Source organism: Orcinus orca, chromosome 2 (assembly GCF_937001465.1).
Source record: "Orcinus orca chromosome 2, mOrcOrc1.1, whole genome shotgun sequence".
In the NCBI taxonomy this organism is placed as follows: Eukaryota; Metazoa; Chordata; class Mammalia; order Artiodactyla; family Delphinidae; genus Orcinus; species Orcinus orca.
In genome coordinates this window covers 18,552,361-18,576,592 of record NC_064560.1, presented here as the reverse complement: position 1 = coordinate 18,576,592, position 24,232 = coordinate 18,552,361, and the positions used below count along the sequence as shown (strand labels likewise).

Below are 24,232 nucleotides of genomic sequence, written 5' to 3'. Positions count from 1 at the left end.
AGAAGTAAAGGAAGGGAGCCATACGAAACAGCTATCAGCAGCACAAGTAGCTGAGAAAGGGAACAGAGGGCGAGGTCTCCCTGACCTCTCTGCAGCTGTGGACCCAGCCAGTCAGATCTTCCATGAAAAAGATTGGCACAAACCGCCCCAAAAAACTCGCTCAGGGCTTCCTGTGCTTATTTTTCAGCCCATCAATTCCTCTTTATTTAAAGCAGTATTTTAATATAATAAAGCACCTGTATGCATGCCTCAAAAACCTTATTCTTTGAAGAATTTTGTTTTTTAAATCCCTGGCCTTACCCTCTCTGTCAGGGCACAGGCTGACGTTCCCAGGAACCCAGTTCCACGGGCAGCCAGCCAACCGGCCGGCTGGCTGGAGGGGCCGGGTATCCCCAGGAGTCGGAGAAGTTGTCTCAAATACTCATCCCACTTTCACTGCATGGCATCATGGTATGACTTTGGAAAGATGCAACCCAGAAGGGTAATAAATGCTAGAAAGAGGATGATTTCTATTCCAAATTCTACTGCCACCAAGCTCCCACTCAAAGGTCACAGAGCTCTGCAAAACCTCATCCCACCCAGCTCTAAAATTCCACTTATCCTTCCGGTGCTACCCTGAATGCTTGGTATGTTGGTAGGATGAGCCCCTTGGCTTCTGCCTTCTCTGGCTATGGAAAGTTCAAACACAGGTTGCTGTAGCTCTTGCAGTACACTGCATATTTAATCCAAGAAAATCAACATGAGAGCCATGTTCATAATGACATACGTGCATCTAGTACTTTCTGGTTTATTAAGCATTTTAGTCTCATTTTAGGTCCCTTGGGTCATATGTCAAGGCAGTATTTTTTTTTAATAAATTTACTTATTTATTTAGGGCTGCGTTGGGTCTTCGTTGCTGCGCGCGGGCTTTCTCTAGTTGCGATGAGCAGGGGCTGCTCTTTGTTGCAGTGCGTGGGCTTCTCACTGCAGTGGCTTCTCTTGTTTCAGGGCACGGGCTCTAGGCGCAGAGGCTTCAGTAGTTGTGGCTCGCGGGCTCTAGAGCTCAGGCCCAGTAGTTGTGGCGCACGGGCCTAGTTGCTCCGCGGCATGTGGGATATTCCCAGACCAGGGCTCGAACCCATGTCCCCTGCACTGGCAGGCAGATTCTTAACCACTGCGCCACCAGGGAAGCCCTCAAGGCAGTATTTTTAAGCATGCTTTTTTAAGCAGAGAGGAAAGTGGCTCACTAGGACAGAGGCCCCACAGCAAAGGCAGAGTCATGTCCGGGGCACAGACCTCCTGATTACTGGGCTCCTGCTCCTTGCCCTCCATCAACTTCACAGACCCAGAGGCACATTCTGTAAACCCCCTGGGAAGAGCCTTCTCTCATTCTTCAGGAAAGGCAGGATAGGACAACAGTGAGTCTTGGAGCACAGAGAGGAAATGATCTCCTACCCAAGACTCCCAGCAACAAACTCAACATTTCATGATGACGCGAAAGGCTGCAGGGAGAGCGAGCTCTCTCCCTCCTTCCAGCTACCAGCTGAAAATGATACTGAAAGCACGAGAGGCTCTAACATCAAATGTTGGTGCCACAGACTTACCCTGGGTGCCTAGATGTTGAATCGTTAAAGGATCTGTATTTTGAAGTATGACAAGCATGATACTGTGAATTGCTCTCTTGTGAAAAATACCAAACACTGCTTCCTTAAAGGTAAGTCCAACACTATATGCCTGGAGCTAAATCTCTGACCTTGCGTGATTAAAACAGGATTTCAAAGCTGCTCACGTGGCTTGCCTCTCATTATAGTTTTCCTTTTGGTTCTGCCCTTTTCTGGATAGGAATGGATTTAATCTTTTTTTTTAATTTATTTATTTTATTTATTTATTTTTGGCTGCGTTGGATCTTCATTGCTGTGTGCGGGCTTTCTCCAGTTGTGGTGAGTAGGGGCTACTCTTCGTTGCGGTGCATGGGCTTCATTGCGGTGGCTTCTCTTGCTGCAGAGCATGGGCTCTAGGCACGCGGGCTTCAGCAGCTGTGGCTCGCGGGCGCTAGAGCGCACGCTCAGTAGTTCTGGGGCACGGGTTTAGTTGCTCTAAGGCATGTGGGATCTTCCTAGATCAGGGCTTGAACCCTTGTCCCCTGCACTGGCAGGAGGATTCTTAACCACTGCGCCACCAGGGAAGCCCTGGATTTAATCTTTCTGTTGTTAGTTTCATCTAGCCAGAAATGTGAAAGCAATTCATCTCCTTAAGATGATAGAAACAATCAGCTTCGTAGAAAAGGGTGAGAAAATCTACAATTCCAAAAAATTATTTAATCTTCACTCCTCCCTAAAAGGAGCAGAAAAGTAGAAATCCTATTCGCAAAGTACTGTTAGCCAAAAGCACACAAGCAACAACTGAAACTCTGAAAACAAGACAGGCGTGGGCCAGGCACAGATCACTCCCTCCCTAAGTAGCTATCACAGGGTAGTTGAGGTGTGACGCTCTAGCAAGTAAGGATAAATTGGACCCCAACTCTGCTACTAACTAGCTGTGGAAACTTGAGCAAATTTCTTAACATTTAAGGCTCGATTACCTCTCCTGTAAAATGAGGAGAAAGATGTGAAGAGATTCACTACCCTCTTCCAGGATCTGCATGACCTGCGCAAGAGACTGCACCTTCCAAGATTCAGCTTCCTCATCCGTAAAGTGAGGGGCAAATGACTCCCTGATTCTAAATTAGGGAGGAAAATAAGTGAGTGGAATGGAGGTCAGGGGGCCACAATCATTGCTCCATGGAGCCACCACTGTATGCAGTTAGCCCACACTCGGTCGGAACATCTTCACAAACCTCACAGGCAGCATTGCTAATTAATTTTAGCCTGGAAGCAAAGTCTACAGGCATGGTTTTGCCCGTCAGGCTGGAAAGGTTAAAGTGGGACCGAGACTCGAGAAAAAGAACGCAGAAGGGATCAATTTCCATAGGCTGCAGACAGCTCAGAAACCAAGGGCAGGAGTCCGAGCTCCTGCTCCAAACAGGCACTTAGGTCTGTTACCAGCTCTCTTGTCGCCCCAGCCTTACAGCAGTTGGCTTCCCCAGCTACCCTGCGGTGCCTGGGGGAGCGCCTCAAGCTTCCAGCTTCCCTGGCCGTGGGAGGTTCAGATACCAGTGCCATATATCCCAGAACACATTTCACGTTTAATCCAAGAAAGTCACATGAATGGCTATGTTCATAATCACATTTGTTTATCTAGTGTTTTTTGATTTATAAGCATCTTAGTCTCACTTTGGTCCTTAAGGACGTGAGACCACAGCTAAAGCCATTCATCTGAAGAGACATCTGAAATAAGACTAAACATATCACGCTGTTAAACAGATTTCCACCAGCCATTGGTTTCCTTTCAGTTTGGGCGTGTTTTTTTCTTTTGTCATGCTTTGAAATCTTTCTTCAGTTTCATTTTCAGGATATCACCTTATCTGCTTACCTCTCAGGTTAAAACGCAAACCAACCAAAAAGTTTCACATCCACTCTGCTTTCATTATTACAAGTCTTATTCATTCTCTACTTCCTTCTGCTTCCTCTCACTCAATAAATACACACACTGATGCTCTGACTCTGATGTCCTTCAGTGGCTGGCTTCACTCATTCATTCAACAAATATTTAAAGCGGTTCTTCAAGGTATCAGGCACTACTGTAAGCACTAAGGTTACATCAATGAACAAAAAAGTTCTAGCAGAACTTATACGCTAGAGTAGAAATATTATTACAATACATACATATGTGTATACAATGTACTACAGGTGACATGCAGTTAAGAAATCATAGTGCACAAAATGTATATTAGGATTGCTGATGGGGTGACCAGAGGAATGTTAAAGTGGGGTGATTGGGAAGGCCTCACTGAAAAAGTGAGGCTTGAACTAAGACTGAAGGGGCTGAGGGGGGGCTGGCCAAGAGAACACATGGAGAAGAGCATTCCAGGCAGAGCGACAGAGCAGAGGTCCTGGAGTGACAGCATGTCTGGTGTGTTCAGGGAACAGCACTGAAGGAGGCCAGTGTGGCTAGAAAGAGCTAGTGATTGAGGAAGGCAGGCAGATCACAAAGGGCCTTGGAGTCCACTGGAAGGACTCCACTGTCAAGTTCACTGTAAGGCTTTTACTCCATGTGACATAAGGAGTCGCTGCAGTTTTTTGAGCAGAGGAGTGATGTGTTAAAGTTCTGAAAAGGATCTCAGCACAGCTGCAGTGTTGAGAACAGACCGTGGTGGGTAAGGGGAGAAGCAGGGAGACCAGTCAGGCTGCTTAGATTGCAACAGCAGGAGAGGTTTTAAGAAGGAGTCAGACTCTGGATATATTTTGAAGATAGAGAGTCATGCCTTCCTAGCAGACTGGATATGAGATGAGGGAGCTATTGGATTGTCAAGGATGACAGCTGATCCTTGGATGAAGTGGCTCCCAATCATTTTGAGGTTTGAGTTTGTCAACCCAAACTGACACTCTGGTACAGATGTTAACAATTATCCTGATTTATTTAGTCTCACCGAATTTTAAATTCTCTTCAGTCCATTCCTCTTCTTCTCCTCCCACAAAAATAATCTAATCTGGTAAATCCAGCATGTTACAGATGGAGGAAGTCCTCCCCAGAGAAACCATGGATACGACACAGTGACACAGAGCCTACCCCAGAAGGCAACCCCACACTAGTTAATATTTAGTTAATATTTGATGGCTAGTCAAGCAACAATGGAAAGTTTCCACTAGTCATTTACTGGCTCCATAACTTTGGGCAAGTCATTTCTCCTCTCTGCCTCATTTCTTGGTCTTAACGTAAGGATAATATTACCCCCAGGGTTACTGCGACGACTGAATGAATGAGCTGATGTCAAGCATTAAAGCAGCATCCATCACAGAGTAAGCAATATGTAAGGGTTGTACTTATTACCATCACTGTTGCTAAGTGTTTTTGTTTTTTCTCAATCTCACAGTAATTTTACCAGGAGTAATACCTGGGTAACTGATGAGTCTAATATAAATTTCTAAAACAGGAATAACCTAACACTAAGGTACACTAAATACAAAGGCAGGCAAGTTGCCTGTGGGCATCATGGAAGCCTAACACAGTCACTGAAATTCTACAAACATCACCTGCTGTGTTTGGGCAGGGAAAACATGAACCTCATATCTTTGTGCTCTAAAGAAACTAACCTAACCCAGCTCCATGAACTTCTCTGAACCTTCCAAGACTAGCTGTCTGGAAGATCTTTCAGGGTATAAGAAATATGGTACTTAGGCACTTCAGCTTTTGTTACCTACTAAAATCAAGAACTCCTGAGATGCAGTTTTTACATGTTTACTAATCACCTAATAATCAGAAGTTAAAATACAGATATATATGTATATCTATACACTAAAACTTAAGCAAACCTATTCTATTCTCCCAGCCTCGGACAGAATGAATTTCCACGGAAAATGCCCCTGAACAACAATGACACTTCCAAGGCTCACCCAGCCAGCGATTTTCAACCCAGCTGCATCTTAGAATCACCTGGAGCGCTTTACACATACTAATGCCAAAGCCCAGTCCTAGATTTCTGCTCTAATTGAAACTGTTGAGAATGGCCAAATAGGTAAATACTACAAGTATTATTGACTGAATGTGGCAGACAGAGAGAACATTGTTTAAATAGTGAATTAGTATTTCTGGGTTTAAACTAGCCTCATACCAACTGGGTTCTGGGGTGAGAAGCCACTACAGCCCAGATTAGAAATCGTCTACAGCCCAGATTAGAAATCCTCTTAACCTGCTCTATAGTCTCTCAAACCTCCCCAAACCTCCAAAACAAGAGCTGCTGCTCTTCCAAATGTTTTCTCAAAAGCGAATGATGACCAAAACTTAGATTTCTTCCAAATGAAAGAACACAACACTACTCTATTTTTTTCTGGCAAAATCCTTCTAAGCCTTACTGCCGAATAGCTGATTACAATTACTTTTATTTTCCTGTTTCCTTACTATAGGCAATAATAACACGCAGCCTGGGTCTAAGAAATGAGAGTCTTCCTTTTGTTTGTATTATTTTAATCCATTATTTAAAACACAATGCCTCTACCTGATATTAGGGCACAACATAAGGGAGAAATTATCTTCAATGCTCCAACATTATATAGGACTAAGTGATGATTTCCTACAACAAAATCATTCATTCATTCCTTTAAAACACAATACTTAGTGTTTATTACATGCTGGCCACTTCTTTCAGGTGCTTGAGACCATAGGAATGATCATGACAGACCGAACTTAATATCCTGCTAGATGCTTTTAAACGCATAAATTTAAAAATAAAGTACGGTTATAGTTCAAAGGCAACTAAAGAGTAGGTCAACATAATGGAAGTCTAAAATAACACCACTAGAAATGTCATACTGAGCCCTAACTTACTAAGTGCCTACTATAAACCAGACATTGTTTTAGTCTCTTTTACATATGGTACTCATTTAATAAAGTTGTTGTCCTAAAAAGAAGAATTTACTATTTAGAAGAAATTAAATGAGGCCAAACAATAAGAAAATTCTTCCCTTTGGTAGAGTTTAAATTTGGCTTTGCACACTACATGGAATGTGCCATCCTAAAAGCGACAAGAATAAATTACGATAGGCTTGTGCCAATTCATTCACACAAGAAATTTTTTCAGATTAGTTCAACCACATCAACTGTGAAAAGATTCAATGGTTAAAAAAAAAGTCAAGTTTTCATAAAAATATATTTCCAATTTTTAAGGTGAAAACTTATAAACTGTATGATGCATAAACTACCCATCTGTAGATATTAAACCACGTCGCTTATTGATAAGATGGTACTAATAAAGGTACTGTAAGACCAATAAAATAAACAACCATTACTAGACGCAGCAATCAGTCCTTTAACTTCCTTTACAAACACTAATCCAAACCAAAAGTCATTCAAATCAATCAGAAATTCACGGGACTGTAATTCAGCCCCAAGCAAAAACGAGGGGACTTATTCCAAAGCTCTCTGCAAATCACTGTGATAATACCGTAAAGAAAAAATTTTAAAGAATTCTGGTGAAGCTATCTGACTGCAGTCTCTTAAACCCCCCCCAAAAAAAAGCTTTTTGTTGGTGGTGTTTTGGGGAGGTTAGTTTTTCATGGAAATGGGCTGAAGGCCAGCAAGTGGGATCAACTGGCGAGTTTCCGGGCAGCTGACCCAGGCACCCAGTCCTCGGCCTGCCCAGGGTCCCCATACCCTTCGCCTTTCGGAGGACGGACGACCTCACCCTTCTGCGCGCAACTAGACAGGCGGCTCCGCCGGACAGACGGCCGGAGCCCGGCCTGGACCCCGCCCAGGCCCGCTCTCGGGGGCGAAGACCCTGGCCCGCTCGCAGGGAAGGACCGAGAGCAACGGCCGCCGGGCGGGATGCGGGGCGCGCGCTCAGGCGGCGCGGGGCGTCGGAGGAATCGGAGGGACCCCCGCCCGCCCGCCTCACCGTCGATGTTCTCCCGGTCGCTGATGTGCTGCAGGTTGCAGCCCGTGTCCTCGCGGCTCAAGTCGGCGTCGGGCCGGCAGGACTCCAGCCGCGAGTGGGCATTCCTGCGGAGCTTGGGGCTGGACGACACGCAGCACGAGGCGGTGTTCCCCATGGCGGGCGCCCCGGCCCCGGCGCGGCCCCGGGTCAGCAGCGGCGGCGGCGGCGCGGCCTCGCCATGGGCGGCCCGGCTCCCCTCGCCCGGCCCGGCGGCCTGTCCGTGGCGGAGGAGCGCCCGCGCCCGCGCGACTGCGGCCGCCCGGCCCGGCTCACCCCGCCGCCGCCATGGCGGGCGCCGCGCAGCCGCCTCCGCTTCCCGGTCGGCCCGGCTCCGCGCCGGCGGCCGCAAGCGGTTCCGGTTCAGGGGGCGCGGCCGCTCGGGACGCGGGGACGCGGGAACTCGGGGACGCGGGGCGAACGCGGGCGGCGGGAACGCGGACAGCCGTGGACGGCGGGAACGCTGGCAGCGGGGAGGAGCAGCGCCGGGCCTGGGCGTGGGCGGCCGCGGGGACTCTGGGCCCGGCCGTCCCGGCCCCGCCCTCCGCGCCGTTTCTCGCCCCGCCCCCCGCGCCCTCAGCGCCCCGCCCCCCGGCACCGCCCCGCCCTCTGCCCTGGAAGCGGATGCGCTACCGAGGAGGGGGCCCACCCGCGGGCGCGGGCCGCGCGGCGGCGTCGCGAGGGACCGGTGCGGGGAAGAGAGGTTCGTGCGGCGCCTGGGCCTCGGGGTAGGGGCCGCGGGGCGGCTCCGGGCTGAGCGGGGGCGGTGGGGTGGAGCGGAGTGAGGGGCTTTTTTTCTCTTTTATGCGCTGAGAGGCAGCTGGGCAGGGTGGGGGCGCTCTCCTGTCCTGAGCCGCCTGTCGTCTGCCCGGAATGCACCTTGGGCCCGGGCGGCGCCGCGTTCCCCGCAGGTTACCGTCAGATCCGTTCAGTAGTGCCTGCTCTCCTGTTCCCCCGATCTCGTGGGCCTTGCGTGTGGGGACTCTGGAGGGTGGTCCCCGCCCCTCCACCCCCAGTGCATCGCTGCACCTTCGCCTGTCGGGGGGACAAAGTAAGGCGGCAGAAACAACCCTCCCACCTTTTCCAGGTAGCCAGGGCAGGCGTGCTGAGGGGAGACGCGGGGACAGAATGCTTTGAACAGGAGAAACCTGGCGCAACCCATTTTCCATATGAGGAAACTGAGGTACAGAGACACGAAGTGTTAGTGACGGACGCAGGTACTAACTGGGAAGAAAAGTAAGGGAACTAATACCCAGCATCAACAATGTGTGTACATCTTGCCAAAGGCAGTGTAAGCATGATTTTGTCTAATTCTGGACGACTTTAACCTTTTTTTAACTTGTGCTCCCCCCGGTCTCTCAGTAATGTTTATTACATTTATTAGTCCGTATTTTTAAAAGTTCCATGCTCTGAACTGTATTATTGCCATTTGTTGGGTTAAGTGGTGGGTGTCCTTGTCCTGAGTTGGCCTGCTGGTCCCCTCTGCAACCATGACTGTACTGTAACGGGGATTGATGGGCGGCCAAAGGTAAGACAGTTTACATCCCACCCCCTTACCTGTGAGGTCGATTCTGGTATCATCACTCTTTCCTTTTTGTATGTGCCGGAATGGCCTCCCCCTCCTCAGAAGAGATTTGCTGAATAAACTGGGAGCTAGTACTCTTAGAACAGGGTGCGGTCCCAGAAGGAACAGAGATTGCATCTGTTAGTAGCCCCAGATGACCCGCCTTTTGGTCATAAAAATAGTCCCCAAGAAATTAGGCAACAGGTAGATCGTGTGGTTTGGGACATATTGGTACCAGGAAAGGCAAAGCATGTTCCCCCAATAGAAATAGAGGAAAAGCCTGGGGGAAAATACCCTTGGCAGAGGCACTATCCTTTAAAGCCTGAGGTCTTGAGGCAGGGGAAGGGGTGGGGATGGGGGCCAACTGCTGCTCACCAAATTCCTAGAACCTGGGCTCATTTGGCCCTGCTAGTCCACTTCTCTAATTCTCCCCATCCAAAAGTCTCCCGGGGATACGGTGATACTGGTTGGTGCAAGACTTACAAGCAGTGTATGAGGCAGTCATCCATCCCATTCACCCAATGGTGCCAAACCTGTACACCGTACTCAAATGCCAGGGGGTGCTCAATACTTCTCTGTGTTAGACCTCAAGGATGTATTTTTCTGTATCCCCCTACATCCAGACTCCCAGTACCTTTTTGCCTTTGAATGGAAGGAACTTGACACCCGGGAAGCTATTCACTACACTTGGACAGTGCTTCCACAGGGCCTTCGGGACAGCTGCTGTCTTTTTGGAAATGCGATAGGAAAAGAACTGAGGGAACTGAGCCTGAAAAATGGAACTCTGTTACAGTATGTTGATGACCTATTAATAAGGTCCTAAGGTCCTTTACCTAAAAAAGGTGAAGCAAGATTCAGATCAGAATACTGTTAAGGTCCTAGATTTCCTGGCAGAAAGGGGATATAAAGTCTCCCCAACAAAGACTCAGATTTCACAGCAAGAGGTTCAATATTTAGGGTTTGTTTTGACCCCCATCGCATGAGCCCTGGCCATAAATCAGAAAACAGCCATTAATGCATTACCATTGCCAACCACAAAGAGACAGCTTGGAGGCTTTCTCAGAATGGCTGGGTTCTGCCGTATCTGAATTCCAGATTATGGCCTTATAATCAAAGCCCTACAGGAAGCTCTAAAGGGAGAAGAAAGGGAACCCCTCTAATGGAGTAGGGACCACCGGTGGGACTTTGAGACCCTAAAGATTGAGTTGAGTAGGGCACCAGCACTAGGGCTTCCAAATTTAGACAAACCCTTCACCCTATCGATGAGAGGTCAGGGATAGCGCTAGGAGTCCTGACCCAAAAGCTGGGAGCAGATCAAAGGCCAGTGGTTTACTTTTCAAAACAACTGGACTCAGCCCCGAGATGCCCCAGCTGCCTACAGGTGGTGGCAGCCACGGCCCTACTGGTCAGTGAGCCTTCTGAGCTCACCGTGGGACAACACCTAGATGCATCAACTCTTCATCAGGTGCAATCTGTGTTAGAAGCCAAAGGACACCATTGGTTAACCAGGGGAAAGTTAGCAAAATATCAGGCTCTCCTGATGGATACCCCTGATATTACTTTAAAGGTGTGCCAAGCCTTAAACCCAGCAACTCCTCTCACAGCTGTCGAAAATGGAGATTTATTGCATCAGTGTACAGAGACAATAGAACAAACTTATTCCAGCAGATCCAGTCTCCTAGATGAACCCCTTGACAACCCTGAGGCTGAACGGTTCACTGATGGGAGTAGTTTTATAGAGATGGGAACCCGAATGGCAGGATGCTATAGTTAGCTTAAATGAAATCATAGAAGCCAAGGCCCCACCACCCCAGACTTCAGCCCAGAAAAATATTTTTACTGATTCTAAATATGGATTCCATGTACTACACGCTCATGCTGCCATTTGGAGAGAGAGAGAGGAATGTTAACTGCTAGAAATTCTTCCATAAAACCTAAAGATTTAATCTTGGCTCTTTTAGAAGCAGTGCAGCTCCCGACCCAGGTGGCAGTAATTCACTGTAAGGGCCATCAGAAGGACGGGTCCTTTATAAGCCAAGGAAATAACAAAGCTGATCAGGCCACAAAACAGGCAGTTCCGTTGCAAGAGCCTGACCAAATCATGGCCGCAAGAGCCTGACCAAATCATGGCCCTAATGACCGGCCCCCCCGAACTCCCTGGCCTGCCCCAGTATTCCCCACAGGAACAAGAGAATGCTGAAAAATGGGGCTATAAGAAAGAAAGCACAGGCTGGTATATAAAGGATGACAAGTTTCTTATCCCTGGGGCCCAAGAAAGGAGGCTCATTAAGGGTTTACATGGTGCCACGTACTGTGCAGGGAATACACTATGGGACTTGATACAAAGGACCTTTTCAGGAAAGGGGCTCAAAGGAACAATAAAATGAGTGACCCTTGCCTGTGATTTGTGTGCCCATAATAATCCGCAGGCCCATCCAATCCCTCCTTCATTACTCAAGCCACTTCAACCCCGTGGGACATACCTGGGGGAAGACTGACAATTAAACTTCACCCAAATGCCCCCACAGTCAGGATATAAATATATTCCTGTGTCTGTCAGTACTTTTATAGGATGGGTGGAAGCTTTCCCCACTCAATCTGAAAAGACCACTGAAGTCTGTAAGTCCCTCTTAAATAAGAAATGATTCCTCGGTTTGGGCTTCTAAAATCCCTCCAGAGCAATAATCGGCCCTCCCTCATAGCGAACATCACCCAAAGCCTATCGACCGCCTTGGAATTAGCTACAATCTGCACACCTCTTGGCACCTCCAATCTTCAGGAAAAGTAGACAAAATGAACCATACTTTAAAGAAAACCTTAACAAAACTTTGCCAAGAGATTCATGAGCCTTGGACCAACCTGCTTCTTACTGCACTCCTCAGGGTTCACATAGCCCCCAGGAGTCTCCTGAAGCTTAGACCATTTGAAGTGACCTATGAGACGCCCTTCCTTACCACTGGTATGAGGAAGTGAGCCAGAGGCTACAGTGTGTTATTAACCTGGGACAGGTTCAAAAGGCAATCTTGGACTAAGCCAAGAAGGCACTGCCAGGTCTCACTAGGGATAAAACAGAAGGGGCAGCCCCTCCACAAATGAACTTCAGGTCCAGGTTCTTCTTAAAACTTGGAAGGAGGGATCCCCTGGAGATCAACTATTACCAAAATGAAAGGGCCCCTGTAGAGTAATTTTAGCCACCCCCACTACCATTAAACTACAAGGAATACCTAGTTAGGTACATTTATCTAGATTAAAACTCTTGCCTCCCAAAACCCCACAGGCCACAACAGAAGAATACACCTGTGAGCCAGTAGAAGGCCTGAGATACTTACTCAAAAACCGAGCACCACTAACAGATGAGTAAAGGGGGATGTGGTAGGCTGGACTTCTATTTGCTTACTTTGTTATAGTTTTGCTCACATCTTACCGGTTTGCCCAACCACCCCCACTGAAAAAGCAACTCTTTTGTCCCTCCTGGGTCTAGAAGACCAGAACCAATGACGGAGTGGAAATCATGGGCACTTCTCTTGGCCCTTCTCCTAAAGAGGGGCTGGGGAGAAAATAATAAGGGAAGGGTAACCTGGAGAGAAAACTCAGTCGTCAGCTATTCCAGCATTTTGGCCTCAGGAAAAAATCTCTCTAATTGTTGTATCTGTCATCCTCTCACACAAGAGGGGGTTTCTCGGTTCCGGTTTGTGCCTGTAGATGAGGACATTAATCTCATCCTGACTTCTGAACCCATTAGGAGCACGCCGCTTCTAATAGTGGAACTCGAAGATCATGATGATATCGGGTGTGTAGAGCTTACAGACCCTTGGAACCAAACCGGTCTCTGGATCAAGCGGCCCCTTCTCTGCACAGGGCAAGGAAAACCCTGTTGCCCCTGCCAGACAGATACCTGCCTTACTGATACGGGACACTCGCTCTCTATTTATCCTATGTTATTTTCCACTTCAAGCTCCTCATGCACTCCTAACCAGACTCATTGGTGTGTGGACCCATCTCTGCTCTCCCCAGGGACCCAACCCAACACCTCTTGTACGCACTGGAAGGGAACAGCAGCCCCTTCCTGGAGGCTCACCTATCAGACCCCATCTGCCTTCAGTGACGAGGAGGGAATAGAGGAAAACTCAGAACTAGATGGAGGACCACTAGACGGAGGGCCCCTGTCCCCCAGATGCAATAATGCACCTAGCTGGGGTTCCCTTTTACGTCGATAGTTTAATTCCACTTCACCCCGCCAAGCTTGCACCCCCACTGGACATCTGTTCCTCTGTGGTCCACCCCAAAATAAACTACCCTTCGAAGGGAACCCAAATTCCTCCTTCTCTTGGCCTCTCCGAGCAATGGCCTATCCATGCTTAGACAATGTTCACTTCCGGGGAGAATGCACTTTGGGACGACTGGGCCCTAAAGGACAAGGTGCCACCATATGTAATAATGCCACCTCTCAAAACAGACATAGCTGGGTACTCAGACTAATCCTGGCAGGAATTGGGGTGGCCATAGGAGTGGCCGCCCCTGGGGCGTTTTTCCCTATCACAAAACAACCTTAAGAAACCCACACAGGCCATGGAGAACCTGGCCTCAAAAACTGGTGATGGGAATTCCCTAGTGGTTAGGACTCAGTGATTTCATTGCCGAGGGCACGGGTTCAATCCCTGGTCACGGAACTAAGGTCCCGAAAACCTCACTCGGCGCAGCCCAAAAAAAAAAAAATGGTGATGCCTTTAAGGGGCCTCCAGGAGTCCCTAGATTCCTTAGACAATGTTGTGTTTGACAGTAGGTTAACCCTGGATTATCTTCTGGCTGAACAAGAGGGTGTCTATGCAGTAATTAACAAAACTTGCAGTACATACATCAACAACTTGGGGGAAGTTGAACTAAATATTCAGGAAATTTATGAACAAGCTAAGTGGTTACTTGGGTTCAGCTACCCCACTGCCCAAACTATATGGGACTCAATTAAAGGTTACATCCCTAGCATTACTTGGTTCCTGCGTCTCCTGGGCCCTCTAGTGGCAGTAGTTCTTCTGTTATTGTTCAGACCCTGCCTGTTTAATCTTTTAGTTAGATTTGTGTCTTCCAGGCTTCAGCAGTTCCAAGTGAGGTTCATGGTGGCCCAGGGATTTCAACCCGTTCCATTAGAAGGTGACCCATGTCCCTTTAGGTCCTTGGAACAGTCATCAAGGGACTTCTACACCTCTAGGGTAGGCTAGGGTCTGTGGCCCCTGTTCAGCAGGAAGTGGCTCCAGAAGAAGAGATGTTTGGCCCCTTGACCCTTAAGAATAATGGGTGTAGGGCTTCCCTGGTGGCATAGTGGTTAAGAATCCGCCTGCCAACGCAGAGGACACAGGTTCGAGCCCTGGTCTGGGAAGGTCTCACATGCCATGGAGCAACTAAGCCCATGCACCACGACTACTGAGCCTGCGCTCGAGAGCCCGCAAGCCACAACTACTGAGCCCATGTGCCACAACTACTGAAGCCTATGTGCCTAGAGCCTGTGCTCCACAACAAGACGAGCCACTGCAATGAGAAGCCCGCACACCACAACAGAGAGTAGCCCCCACTCACTGCAACTAGAGAAAGCCTGTGTGCAGCAACGAAGACCCAACGCAGCCAAAAATAAATAAATAAAATAAGTAAATTTTTTTAAAAAAAGAATAATGGGTGTAGAATTCCTCAAGAGAGAATGAGATTGGCTGGGACCTAGAGTCATCTACCAGGACACTTGCACCTGGACAGCGCCTCCTTGAACAACAGGAAGCTGGCAACCATAAACGGACCAAGGGGTAAAGCTTCCTGAAGCAAAGGGATGCTGAAGGCCGTGAATCAACCACAAGTGATTAAAAACAACCTCATGCCTGTGCAGTAGGGGCAATGTTGACCGCTACACAACCTTCCTGGTGGCGGTAATAAGCAAGTCTGGCATTTTGAGGTGCCAGCACAGAAAGTGGGAAACTGCACATGATCTCTGTATATGGCACTGCCGAGAAGGATGGACAAACTGCCTAAGCCATGCCCCCTGTCTGGCCTGCAGATCCACCCCCACTGTCACCCCATCAGAGGACCCAGGGAGCTCTTTGTGAAGGAGTGGGCAAGGACACCTGGTGCTTGCTTTCACTTTCTTATGCTGTAGCACAAGCCCCCATAAAGCCATGTCTGAAATTCTCATCTGGCCTCTTGTCAATTTCTATTGATTAAAGAGTCCAAGGGTGCTGGTTGGTAACACTTGGAATATAAATGATAGCAAAATGCTGATGCTGAGGAGATGAGGAAGGAAAGTTCTAAAGAACTGCAGCCCCAAAGAGGTGGGTAGGTAGCAAGAATATGAAATGATTCTCTTTATTAAGGCAGTTCTGACCCTCTTGCTTCCCAGGAAAGCTTGTGACATAATTGTAAGTCAGTGAATATTCAGATTTTCAGGGCTACAGTGCATGGGTAAGATGGCTGAAAATTGGGAGGGGGTTACCGTATTGTCTGTTCTGATTGCTGTTTTGTGATTTGAGTGTCGTATGAAAGGAAGCATCCAGTCATTACCATACGTGTGCAGCAGATCCATGCAGGCACATTAAATTTTTATTTAATCATAACAATTATATTAATGATACAGTTTGAAGGGCTTACAAGGATACACAGAATGGCACTTAGGAGACAGCATGACTGTCTGCAAGCTTCTCATGCTGACAGGTCATTGGCAGAACTAGATGGCAGTGTTAACCGAGAAAAGCATCTGGAGGAGGGGGCAGGGTAGCCACAGACTGTTGCCAAAGGATGGATAGCTACTGGTCTGCAGGGACTTTTGTGCACTCCCCCCACCTTTGATGTTCCCACCTTATTCCCCTTAGGAATGCACCTGTTGGGCTTATTCAGGAATATGACTTCTGGTCAGCACGCCTGGAGAAGAAAGATAAGTACGAAAGCCTTGCCAGTAATTTACCAGGGTGTCAACCCCACCCCACCCCTGCCAAAACACACACACACACACACACACACACACACACACACACACACACACACACACACACACACACACACACACACACACACACGTGTCAAAATCCTCCAGGCAGAGATGCCTCCTGCTTGACACACAGTGACACTTTAGGAAAGGCTGCAGAAGCAGTGGGATGCCAAGATGGTAATGAAAGGTGTCATTTCTTGAACACCTTCCAAATACTAATTTTTTTTCACAAGCAAGCCCACCCTATTATTCCCCATTTTACAAATAAAGACACTTGAATTCTGATAATTAAACCTGTGGAAGTTCAGACTACTGAGAAATGGCCTAAGTGGGGATCTAGTCCATGAGGTCCCCTCTTAGCTGCATCCACCCCACCCCCCTGCTGCCCCCCCTCCAGGAATCACTGAACCGGAGGAGAGCAGGGAAGCAGACTGGAATAATGAGGGAAGGAATCTGCAGACGTTTTGAGTAGAAAAGAGACTCACTCTAGTGAGTCTAGCTTGTCTTCTTTCTTTTTGAAGGAGTTTGCGAGTGACTGCTTAGGACTAGGTCTAGACTTGAAGAGAGGGGAGCCTTGTTATTTCTGTGGGTCCAGCCCTCCCGACCAACGGCAACAAGGTTGAAGAGAAGCATTATTCAGAAAAAACTTGTGCCTTTAGCCACAGTATCTACCATGATGTATCACTTGGGATTCTGAATGCAAGGACACTTCCTCCGTATGGATCGAGCCGAGGTTTGGGGCTGGAAGGGGAGAGGGAAGGTGAGCACTGCGGCCTGAGACCCCATCCTCGAACACTCAGCCTTAGAAAACATCCAGCTGGATCGACTCAATCACACCCTGCTCTTCGAGCAGAAAGAAGCATTGGGGAATTATGTTTCTTCATCTCCTCCATAATCGCTATATAAGGTTTTGGTTGTAGAGAGGTGCATTTGGAACTCGGGTGAATAGCTAAGTCAGTGCTCTTCAAACTTTTTAGCTATGGCAGCTTTTTTTTTTAAACAAGGTTTTGAAAGGAATCGCAGTATTTAAAACATTAGCAATATCACTATTAGCTTAAACAATTTATAAATATCTACTTATAAAAACAAATCATTGAGAATAGCCTAGCTTGATTGAATTAGGGAGAGTGTAATTACAGTCTCTTCAGCCATACTCGTATCCTTGAAATATGAACCAATCACTTGCACAACTCCCTGAATCACCTCCTAGAAGACAGAAAACGCTGAGCCAAGTTAACTCAGGAAATGGACCTTTGGTCAAAAGAAGGAAAATGGCTAAAAGCTTGGACCAAATACCTGCTTAGACTATATCTGCTCTTTCTTTATCACCTGGTAGCCAGTTTCCTGTGTCAGTCACTCTGGCATTTGTAAGGCAGATGTGGAGTAACCAAGACCCTTTGTTGTGCCACCAGTGCTCTTCCTGTCACCTTCTTATTCTCCAATGACCCCCCCCCCAAATTAGGCCCCCAGAATACTCAGTGGTAACCAGCTACGGGGAAGTATTGACTGATAGCAACTTGACTTTGACCAACGTAAGTGATTCATTTATCAATAGAACATTTCTTGTACGTACCAAGCCAGGGACCTTGGGGATGCAAAAATGGATAAAATAGAGCTCTCACCCTAGAGAAACTCATAGTCCAGTAAGGTAAACAGTCAAAAGAACAGGTTTAGAACATGTCAAGTGTTTGCAGTCACTTAGTGGTAAAATCTGAATACTTTCATTGCGTGTGGATACACCTAAATTCCACTATGAGAGATTTATTCCTATGAAGTAAAGAATTATATCCAGAGATCCTGTCAGAGTGAAAACCCCCATAAGCAATTAAAGATGGCTAGTAGACTGAAACACTAATGCCAAGCCTTTCGGACCAGAAATACCTGCCAGATTCTGAGGTCGTGCTCCCACTCAGCAGAGAAGAATGCTGCAGTGAGGAAAGGAGAGGGAGGAGACAGCACCGTGCCACACAGTTCCTATCCATGAGCAAAACCTGTGTTTATGGGATAAATAACGAAGCAGGGACAGCCATAGTTGCTGGGTATCTGGGCGAAGGCCCACGTGGGAACTGATTCATCTATCTTCCTCACCACTGAAAATTCATCTGTCCCCAGGCTAACCAGCCTTGAGTCCAGTCTCTCTCTTGCCAAACTATCTTCTTTATCCCTCCTACTCACCAAGAATAAAAATGGTAAGTGTATGTGGATCTCTGAGAATTAGGATGTCCTCTGGACAAGGCAGATTCCAGCACCTCACAAGTCAGGCGTAGGTCAGGTTGGGAGAGGCTGCATCCCTACCCAGTGTCCATTCTCCCGTCTCCCTTAGTACAGGGCCCTTCACCTTGTGAGGAACACAGTCTGCCCAACTCAGAGCCCACAGCTGGCCACGCGACCAAGTCCAGCCAAAGATGTGAGTGGAATCTTCCAGGCAAGTGCTCTGAAAAGGCTCCCCCCTTTTTTCTTTTTGGAATGGGGCTGGAATTCTAGAGCATGCACTTTTAAGTACCAGGTGACCTTAAAGAGGGAAGCCTTGACCTAAGATCATGTCCCTGTGCTCTTTTGCATGAGAGAAATAAACTGTTATATAAGCCACTGTTGGGAAGGAGCCGTGGTTCGGGAAGATTCCACACGCCGTGGAGCAACTAAGCCCATGTGCCACAACCAGTGAGCCCATGCGCCACAACCAGTGAGCCCATGCGCCACAACCAGTGAACCCATGCGCCACAACTACTGAAGCCCGCATGCCTAGAGCCCGTGCTCCACAACGAGAAGCCACCGTAATGAGAAGCCCGCGCACCACAATAAAGAGTAGCCCCCACTCACCACAACTAGAGAAAGCCTGCGCACAGCAATGAAGACCCAAGGGAGCCAAAAATAAATAAATAAATTTATTTTTTTAAAAAAGAAAAGAGATATACTATAAGCCACTGTTATTTTGAACTCCTAAGTTATATGCAGCTAAACCTAATCCTGATATGGCCAGGATTTGATATTACTCTTTGATTGGAGTTCCATGTATTCATGTTGACAATTTTCACTGATTGGTCCCCAGATAATAAGGGACTCTGACCTAGAACTGTGGGGTAGTCTTATATGCTTGGCTCCCCATAGTAGAATCCTGGTTGGAGTGGGAAGATGCAGTAGGCAGGCTCTGGAGCCAAGGTAGGATTTTGGTGGCAAAGGGAATTTTTTTTTCAGCTGCGCCCTGCAGCTTGTGGGATCTTGGTTCCCTGACCAGGGATTGAACCCGGGCCCAGGCAGTGAAAGTGCTGAGTCCCAACCACTGGACTACCAGGGAATTCCCAGCAAAAGGAACTTATTTCTCTAAAAGGCAGATTAGTCCCCAGAGAAATTAAAAGAATTAAATAGCTGATACATTATTTTAATATAGCACTCCTTCAGCATCCGCAGAACTAGAGCCGAGGGTTCCTGTGAGTAGGAAACTCCATGAATAGACCCTGGTATATATGCTCAAGAGCCACCTGGTCCAGGAAATTGATTCTTTCCCGTTCAAAACATTTTTTTTCTTCTGGACCTCCCTTCATGACTCCCCTACTAACTACTTGGGAAGGGAGTCTGAAGATCATTTCTGCCACTTTGTACTCTTCCCAGCACAGGCCAGAAGGCTCTTTAGTCCCATGTGGCTGGCGTTGGGGTGTTGGCAGGGGATTCACTGACTGTCTCCCAGTAGCTGGGTACTTCCACATACCTTTATCTTGGTTAACTGGCCTCAGTTCAGACCCTGTTCCAACACCAAAAACCCAGCAGCATTTTCTTTTAATTAATTAATTTATTTTTGGCTGTGTTGGGTCTTCATTGCTACGCGCAGGCTTTCTCCAGTTGCGGTGAGTGGGGGCTACTCTTGGTTGCAGTGCGCGGGCTTCTCATTGCGGTGGCTTCTCTTGTGGTGGAGCACGGGCTCTAGGCACGTGGGCTTCAGTAGTTGTGGCTCGCAGGCTTCAGTAGTTGTGGCACACGGGCTCTAGAGCACAGGCTCAGTAGTTGTGGTGCACAGGCTTAATTGCTTCACGGTATGTGGGATCTTCCCAGACCAGGCTGGAACCCGTGTCCCCTGCATTGGCAGGCGGATTCTTAACCACTGTGCCACCGGGGAAGCCCCCCAGCAGCATTTTTAAAGTAAAACAAGGATAGTTGATGAGTTGTGTAAACTTATTGTCTCTACCTCACATTTTTAGCCTCCAAGAAACTCAAAACACCCTGCAACTATAGTTCGACATTCAAATAGGCCTGGGGTCCCCAGGAGCAGCGAGGTGGATGCTGCTGAAGTGGGCAGTCTTGTCACCACCCTGCTTAAAATCTGTCAACAGCCTCTCACTGGTTTTAGAATAAAAACTCCACTCCCCCTGACCTTCAAGCCCACCCTCCCTCCAGTCCATCAGAACTTCTCAGAACTCACTCCTTGCCTGCCATTCCCACCTCTCACTTTACTCATGACCGCATCCCCCAAAACCCTCTTCCTCCTCCCCTGCCCCAGCTCCACATGTTTACAATCCTTCAGGCCCAGCACAAGCACTGTTTTTTCTCAAGCCCTCATGATGCTGGAGATCATAAACTCACATAGATTTCATCTAAAACCACTTTTCCTACTTTTTTATGGTTTTTTTTGTGCATTCATTTGCTTGATCCTGCCTACTGAACTGTAAGCTTCTAAAGGGTACCCATGCTTCCCAGACTCTTCGATGTGCTCACCAGGTGCCTGGCATCTAAGAGGCACCCCAGGACTATATGTTACCTGTAGGAGGTTAGACAAGAACCAAAACAGGCTCCTTTTTCACCCCCTCAGTCTCCTGGTACTCTTCTTTCTCTCCTTTATTCTCAGCAACAGAAGGACAGGGAATTATTTGGGGACAGGGGAGGTTACTAGCGATGACTGTAAAAAGCTAGAGTTGTCATGGATAATTCCCTTTGATTATATGTTGAAATTTTTGAGAAAATATTTTTCTCATTCTCTGCATTGTGAAGCTTCTGATATTTATAGAGATCTTTTGGAAATAAATAGTGTTTTTTACCTTTAATGCTTTCTCTCGAATGTAATTAACCAGGAAAAGGGCCCTTGTGACATGGAGTTGTACTTCTCAGAGCCTAGCTCTGACTGCATTAGGAAGAAAACCATCAGAGTGAAAGTATAATTCATTAAGTTGTCTACTTCAAAGGCAGAAATCAGAATTCCACAGCTCAGGTTGCCATGCCTTATGTCTTCTTTTTTTCTTTTAAACCTGAAAGCACCCAGATCCTCCAGAAGAAAAATGTGTATGCCGTGTGTGTGCGTGCGCCCACCTGCGTGTGTGTGTGTGTGTGCGCTTGCAAGCGGCACATATGTACTAATAAGCCGTATTTCTTCAGTTGACCACTTTTGCCAGTTTGTCCCAAACAGTGGTTTGCCCCTGTCTAGAGATACTTTTTTTGGGGGGTGGCCACACCGCACGGCTTGTGGTATCTTAATTCCCGGACCAGGGATTGAACGTGGGCCCTCAGCAGTGAAAGTGCCGAGTCCTAACCACTGGACCCCAGGGCGTTTCCTGGAGATACGTTTTATTATTCCCACTGGGGAGGGACTGTACTGCATCTAGTGGGTAGAAGCCAGAGATGCAGCTAAACATCCTACAGTGTGCAAGACAGCCTCCACGGCAAGACCCGTACAGCCCACAATGGCAGTAGTGCCAAGGTTGAGAAGCTCTGTCTAAATCTGCCAGTTATTCACTTCAAATATGTCATTCATTCCTTCCTTGAGAACATACTTTTCATAGTCTCTGAAAGAAAATAACAGCAATTACTATCAAGAACTCATTACCTAGTTTAGCTTTCCACTGAAAACTGTGTAAGAGGAAAAGTAACGTATTTTCAATAAAAAGACTGTTAATCTCAAAACACTTCTTAAGTGTGAAAAGACATTTTCTTATTATGTGAGTACCTACATAATATCCTCAATCTTGCCTCTTAGCCTACAAAGCCTAAAGATTTAATATCTGGCCCTTTATCAAAAAAAAGAAAAGCTCCTAATCTAGAAGACTGTGGATGTTCTGAAATTTGCTAGGAAACCTCCTTAAAAGTGGCGCTGAAGGACTGCTGGCTGGGGAAAGTTTGCTTACGTGTGAAGTCTGATTAGTCCGATTTAGCAAACAAAGCCCATCTACAGTTACATTATTTAATCAAAACAGAATTGGGGACTTCCCTGGCAGTCCAGTGGTGAAGACTCCGAGCTTTCACTGCAGGAGGTGCAGGTTCGATCCCTGATTGTGGAATTAATATCCCACATGTTGCTCATGGCCAAAAGTAAAAAATTTAAAAAATAGAATTGGACTTGAAGCTACATTTATCTGCTATAATCCTAACACTGTACAATTTAGTTTCAGCAAAGAACACCATCTGTCTCACATCAACATTGCCAGTTTGAATTTTTGTTAGTTTTACAGTTTTGTTTGTATCCTATTTGTACATCATGGTTTGACTTAAGACATCCATGTCATGGAAACAGTGGAGTGTCCAGAAGAGGCTGTATCAGGCAGAGCAGACCTGGGCAGAAGTCTGGTCTTCCCTCTTCAAATGCAGGGCTCTTAAACTTAATATGCACTGAACCACCCAGAAGTGTTTCACATTCAGCCTCCCAAACTTTTCTCCCAAAGAGAAACATGCGTTGATGGTTCCTATAGTCACAGCTTTGTTCTGGCCTTTGCTTTAGACCCCAAGAGGATCTTTCACAAAGCTCCAAGGCAATCTTCTCTATAAGAGATCCCCACCATGAGTTAGGAAGAAAGGGAGCCCACTCTACCTTAGAATTCATTGTTACTATAAATCCTAAACTGCACTTGTTTGCAGAATATTCTAGAATACAGTGCCTTGAGCTATTTCATTTGTAACCAACTAGCAGTAATTCAGGTTTAAAGATACAACTACTAAACAAGGGAACTTCCAGTTAAAAAAGAAAATATGGCCAAGATTCATTCTCTATCAATCTAGTTAATTTTTAAAAAGCTTTAAATAACATAAACAATCTCAGTAGTCTTAGATTTTAGTGATTTCTGAAATATTCACCGCAGGTTCAAACATACATGCAAAAGCCCTTGCTTCATTGCCTGCAAAACCGATAAATATTTTCATTTTAGATAAAAGTCAGTAGTCCAGCACAGGCTTCATGGTTAGTATAGACTCTGTACTACTGAAAAAAAGTCTCAGTGCCAGGTGCCAAAAACCTAGTGTCTCTAAAAAAGGCTTTCAAAAACCAAGTCGCCTTAAGTTCAGGCCACTTCCTAAGCTAACATTGCTGAGGAAACCAGGATATTAACCTGTGATTTTGACTGAATATGTTACACAAGCTACCCTCCAGACCCCACAGCCCACTGCCCATTAAGACGTAAGACATTTATTATAAACAAAAGCTTTTTCTAGGAAGGGGAAGATTTTTAGACTGGACAATGACAGGACCAAGGCTCACCTGGTAGCGAAAAGCTCCAGGGCAGGAAATTCCAGTCCCAGCTCAACTCCTGACGTGGATGTGACTGAAGGGGGCTTGGGTTCACCATCCAGTTTCCTCACCATGAACCTGGAATGACAACACACCCGACTTCACAAAGGAGCCAGGACGTGGAACGAACAAAGTGACAGCAGCATTTTCCCAATTCAAGATGGGAAAGCATAAAGTAACTATACTCCAATAAAGATTAAAAAAAAAAAAATGGGAAAGCATAACTTCATCGTGTGTGATGTCCCCACGCACCTTTCAGTGACCCTCTGCCATTTTAACTATCAGTTACTTATTTATTCTCAGTCTCAGCACCTTCTGTTCAGATCCCTTTGGGTTCCCTAACCTCGGCTTTGGTCTCTGGTGGTGAACCCCGACCCAGCTTTCCGACAGACATTTCTCCTGCCTCCCAGCTCACCTCCATCCCCAGCGCCCTGGCGTGGCTTGCACAGACTCACCACCATGCGTCTGCAGCCCGCCTCTGGACAAGCCTGCCAGCCCGCCAGCTATCAGCGGGATGGTCCACTGGTTCTTGCCCGGGATGAAGGGCACATCTCTCCCTGACCCCCCCTTCCTCCCGTGTCCAACCCACACGCTGTAATAATGCCCCTTGTGAGTCATAACTAGGTCATGACCCTCCTCAGGCCATATGTCACCTCCTCACTTCTTTCAGATCCCTGGTGCTCTGTATGTAAGACTGTTCAATATACACCACCAAATGGTAAT

The 24,232-nt window shown here is 47.1% G+C and overlaps 1 protein-coding gene and 1 long non-coding RNA gene across 2 annotated transcripts in view; both read right to left on the bottom strand.

Moving 5' to 3' along the window:
* CCNY (cyclin Y) overlaps positions 1 to 7,993 on the bottom strand; it is a 126,964-nt gene extending 118,971 nt beyond the window's left edge. The window contains exon 1 of the mRNA XM_004275887.3: positions 7,469 to 7,993. Coding sequence (XP_004275935.1) covers positions 7,469 to 7,622 — 154 coding nt within the window. The 5' untranslated portion in view covers positions 7,623 to 7,993. The remainder of the gene's footprint in view (positions 1 to 7,468) is intronic.
* Positions 7,994 to 15,605: 7,612 nt separating this feature from the next.
* Positions 15,606 to 23,570, bottom strand: LOC125963546 (uncharacterized). The gene is made up of 2 exons (XR_007475631.1): positions 23,480 to 23,570; positions 15,606 to 15,962 (listed from the first exon to the last, which is right to left on the bottom strand). It is a non-coding gene; the product is annotated as an uncharacterized LOC125963546 (long non-coding RNA).
* Between the last annotated feature and the right edge of the window lie 662 nt (positions 23,571 to 24,232).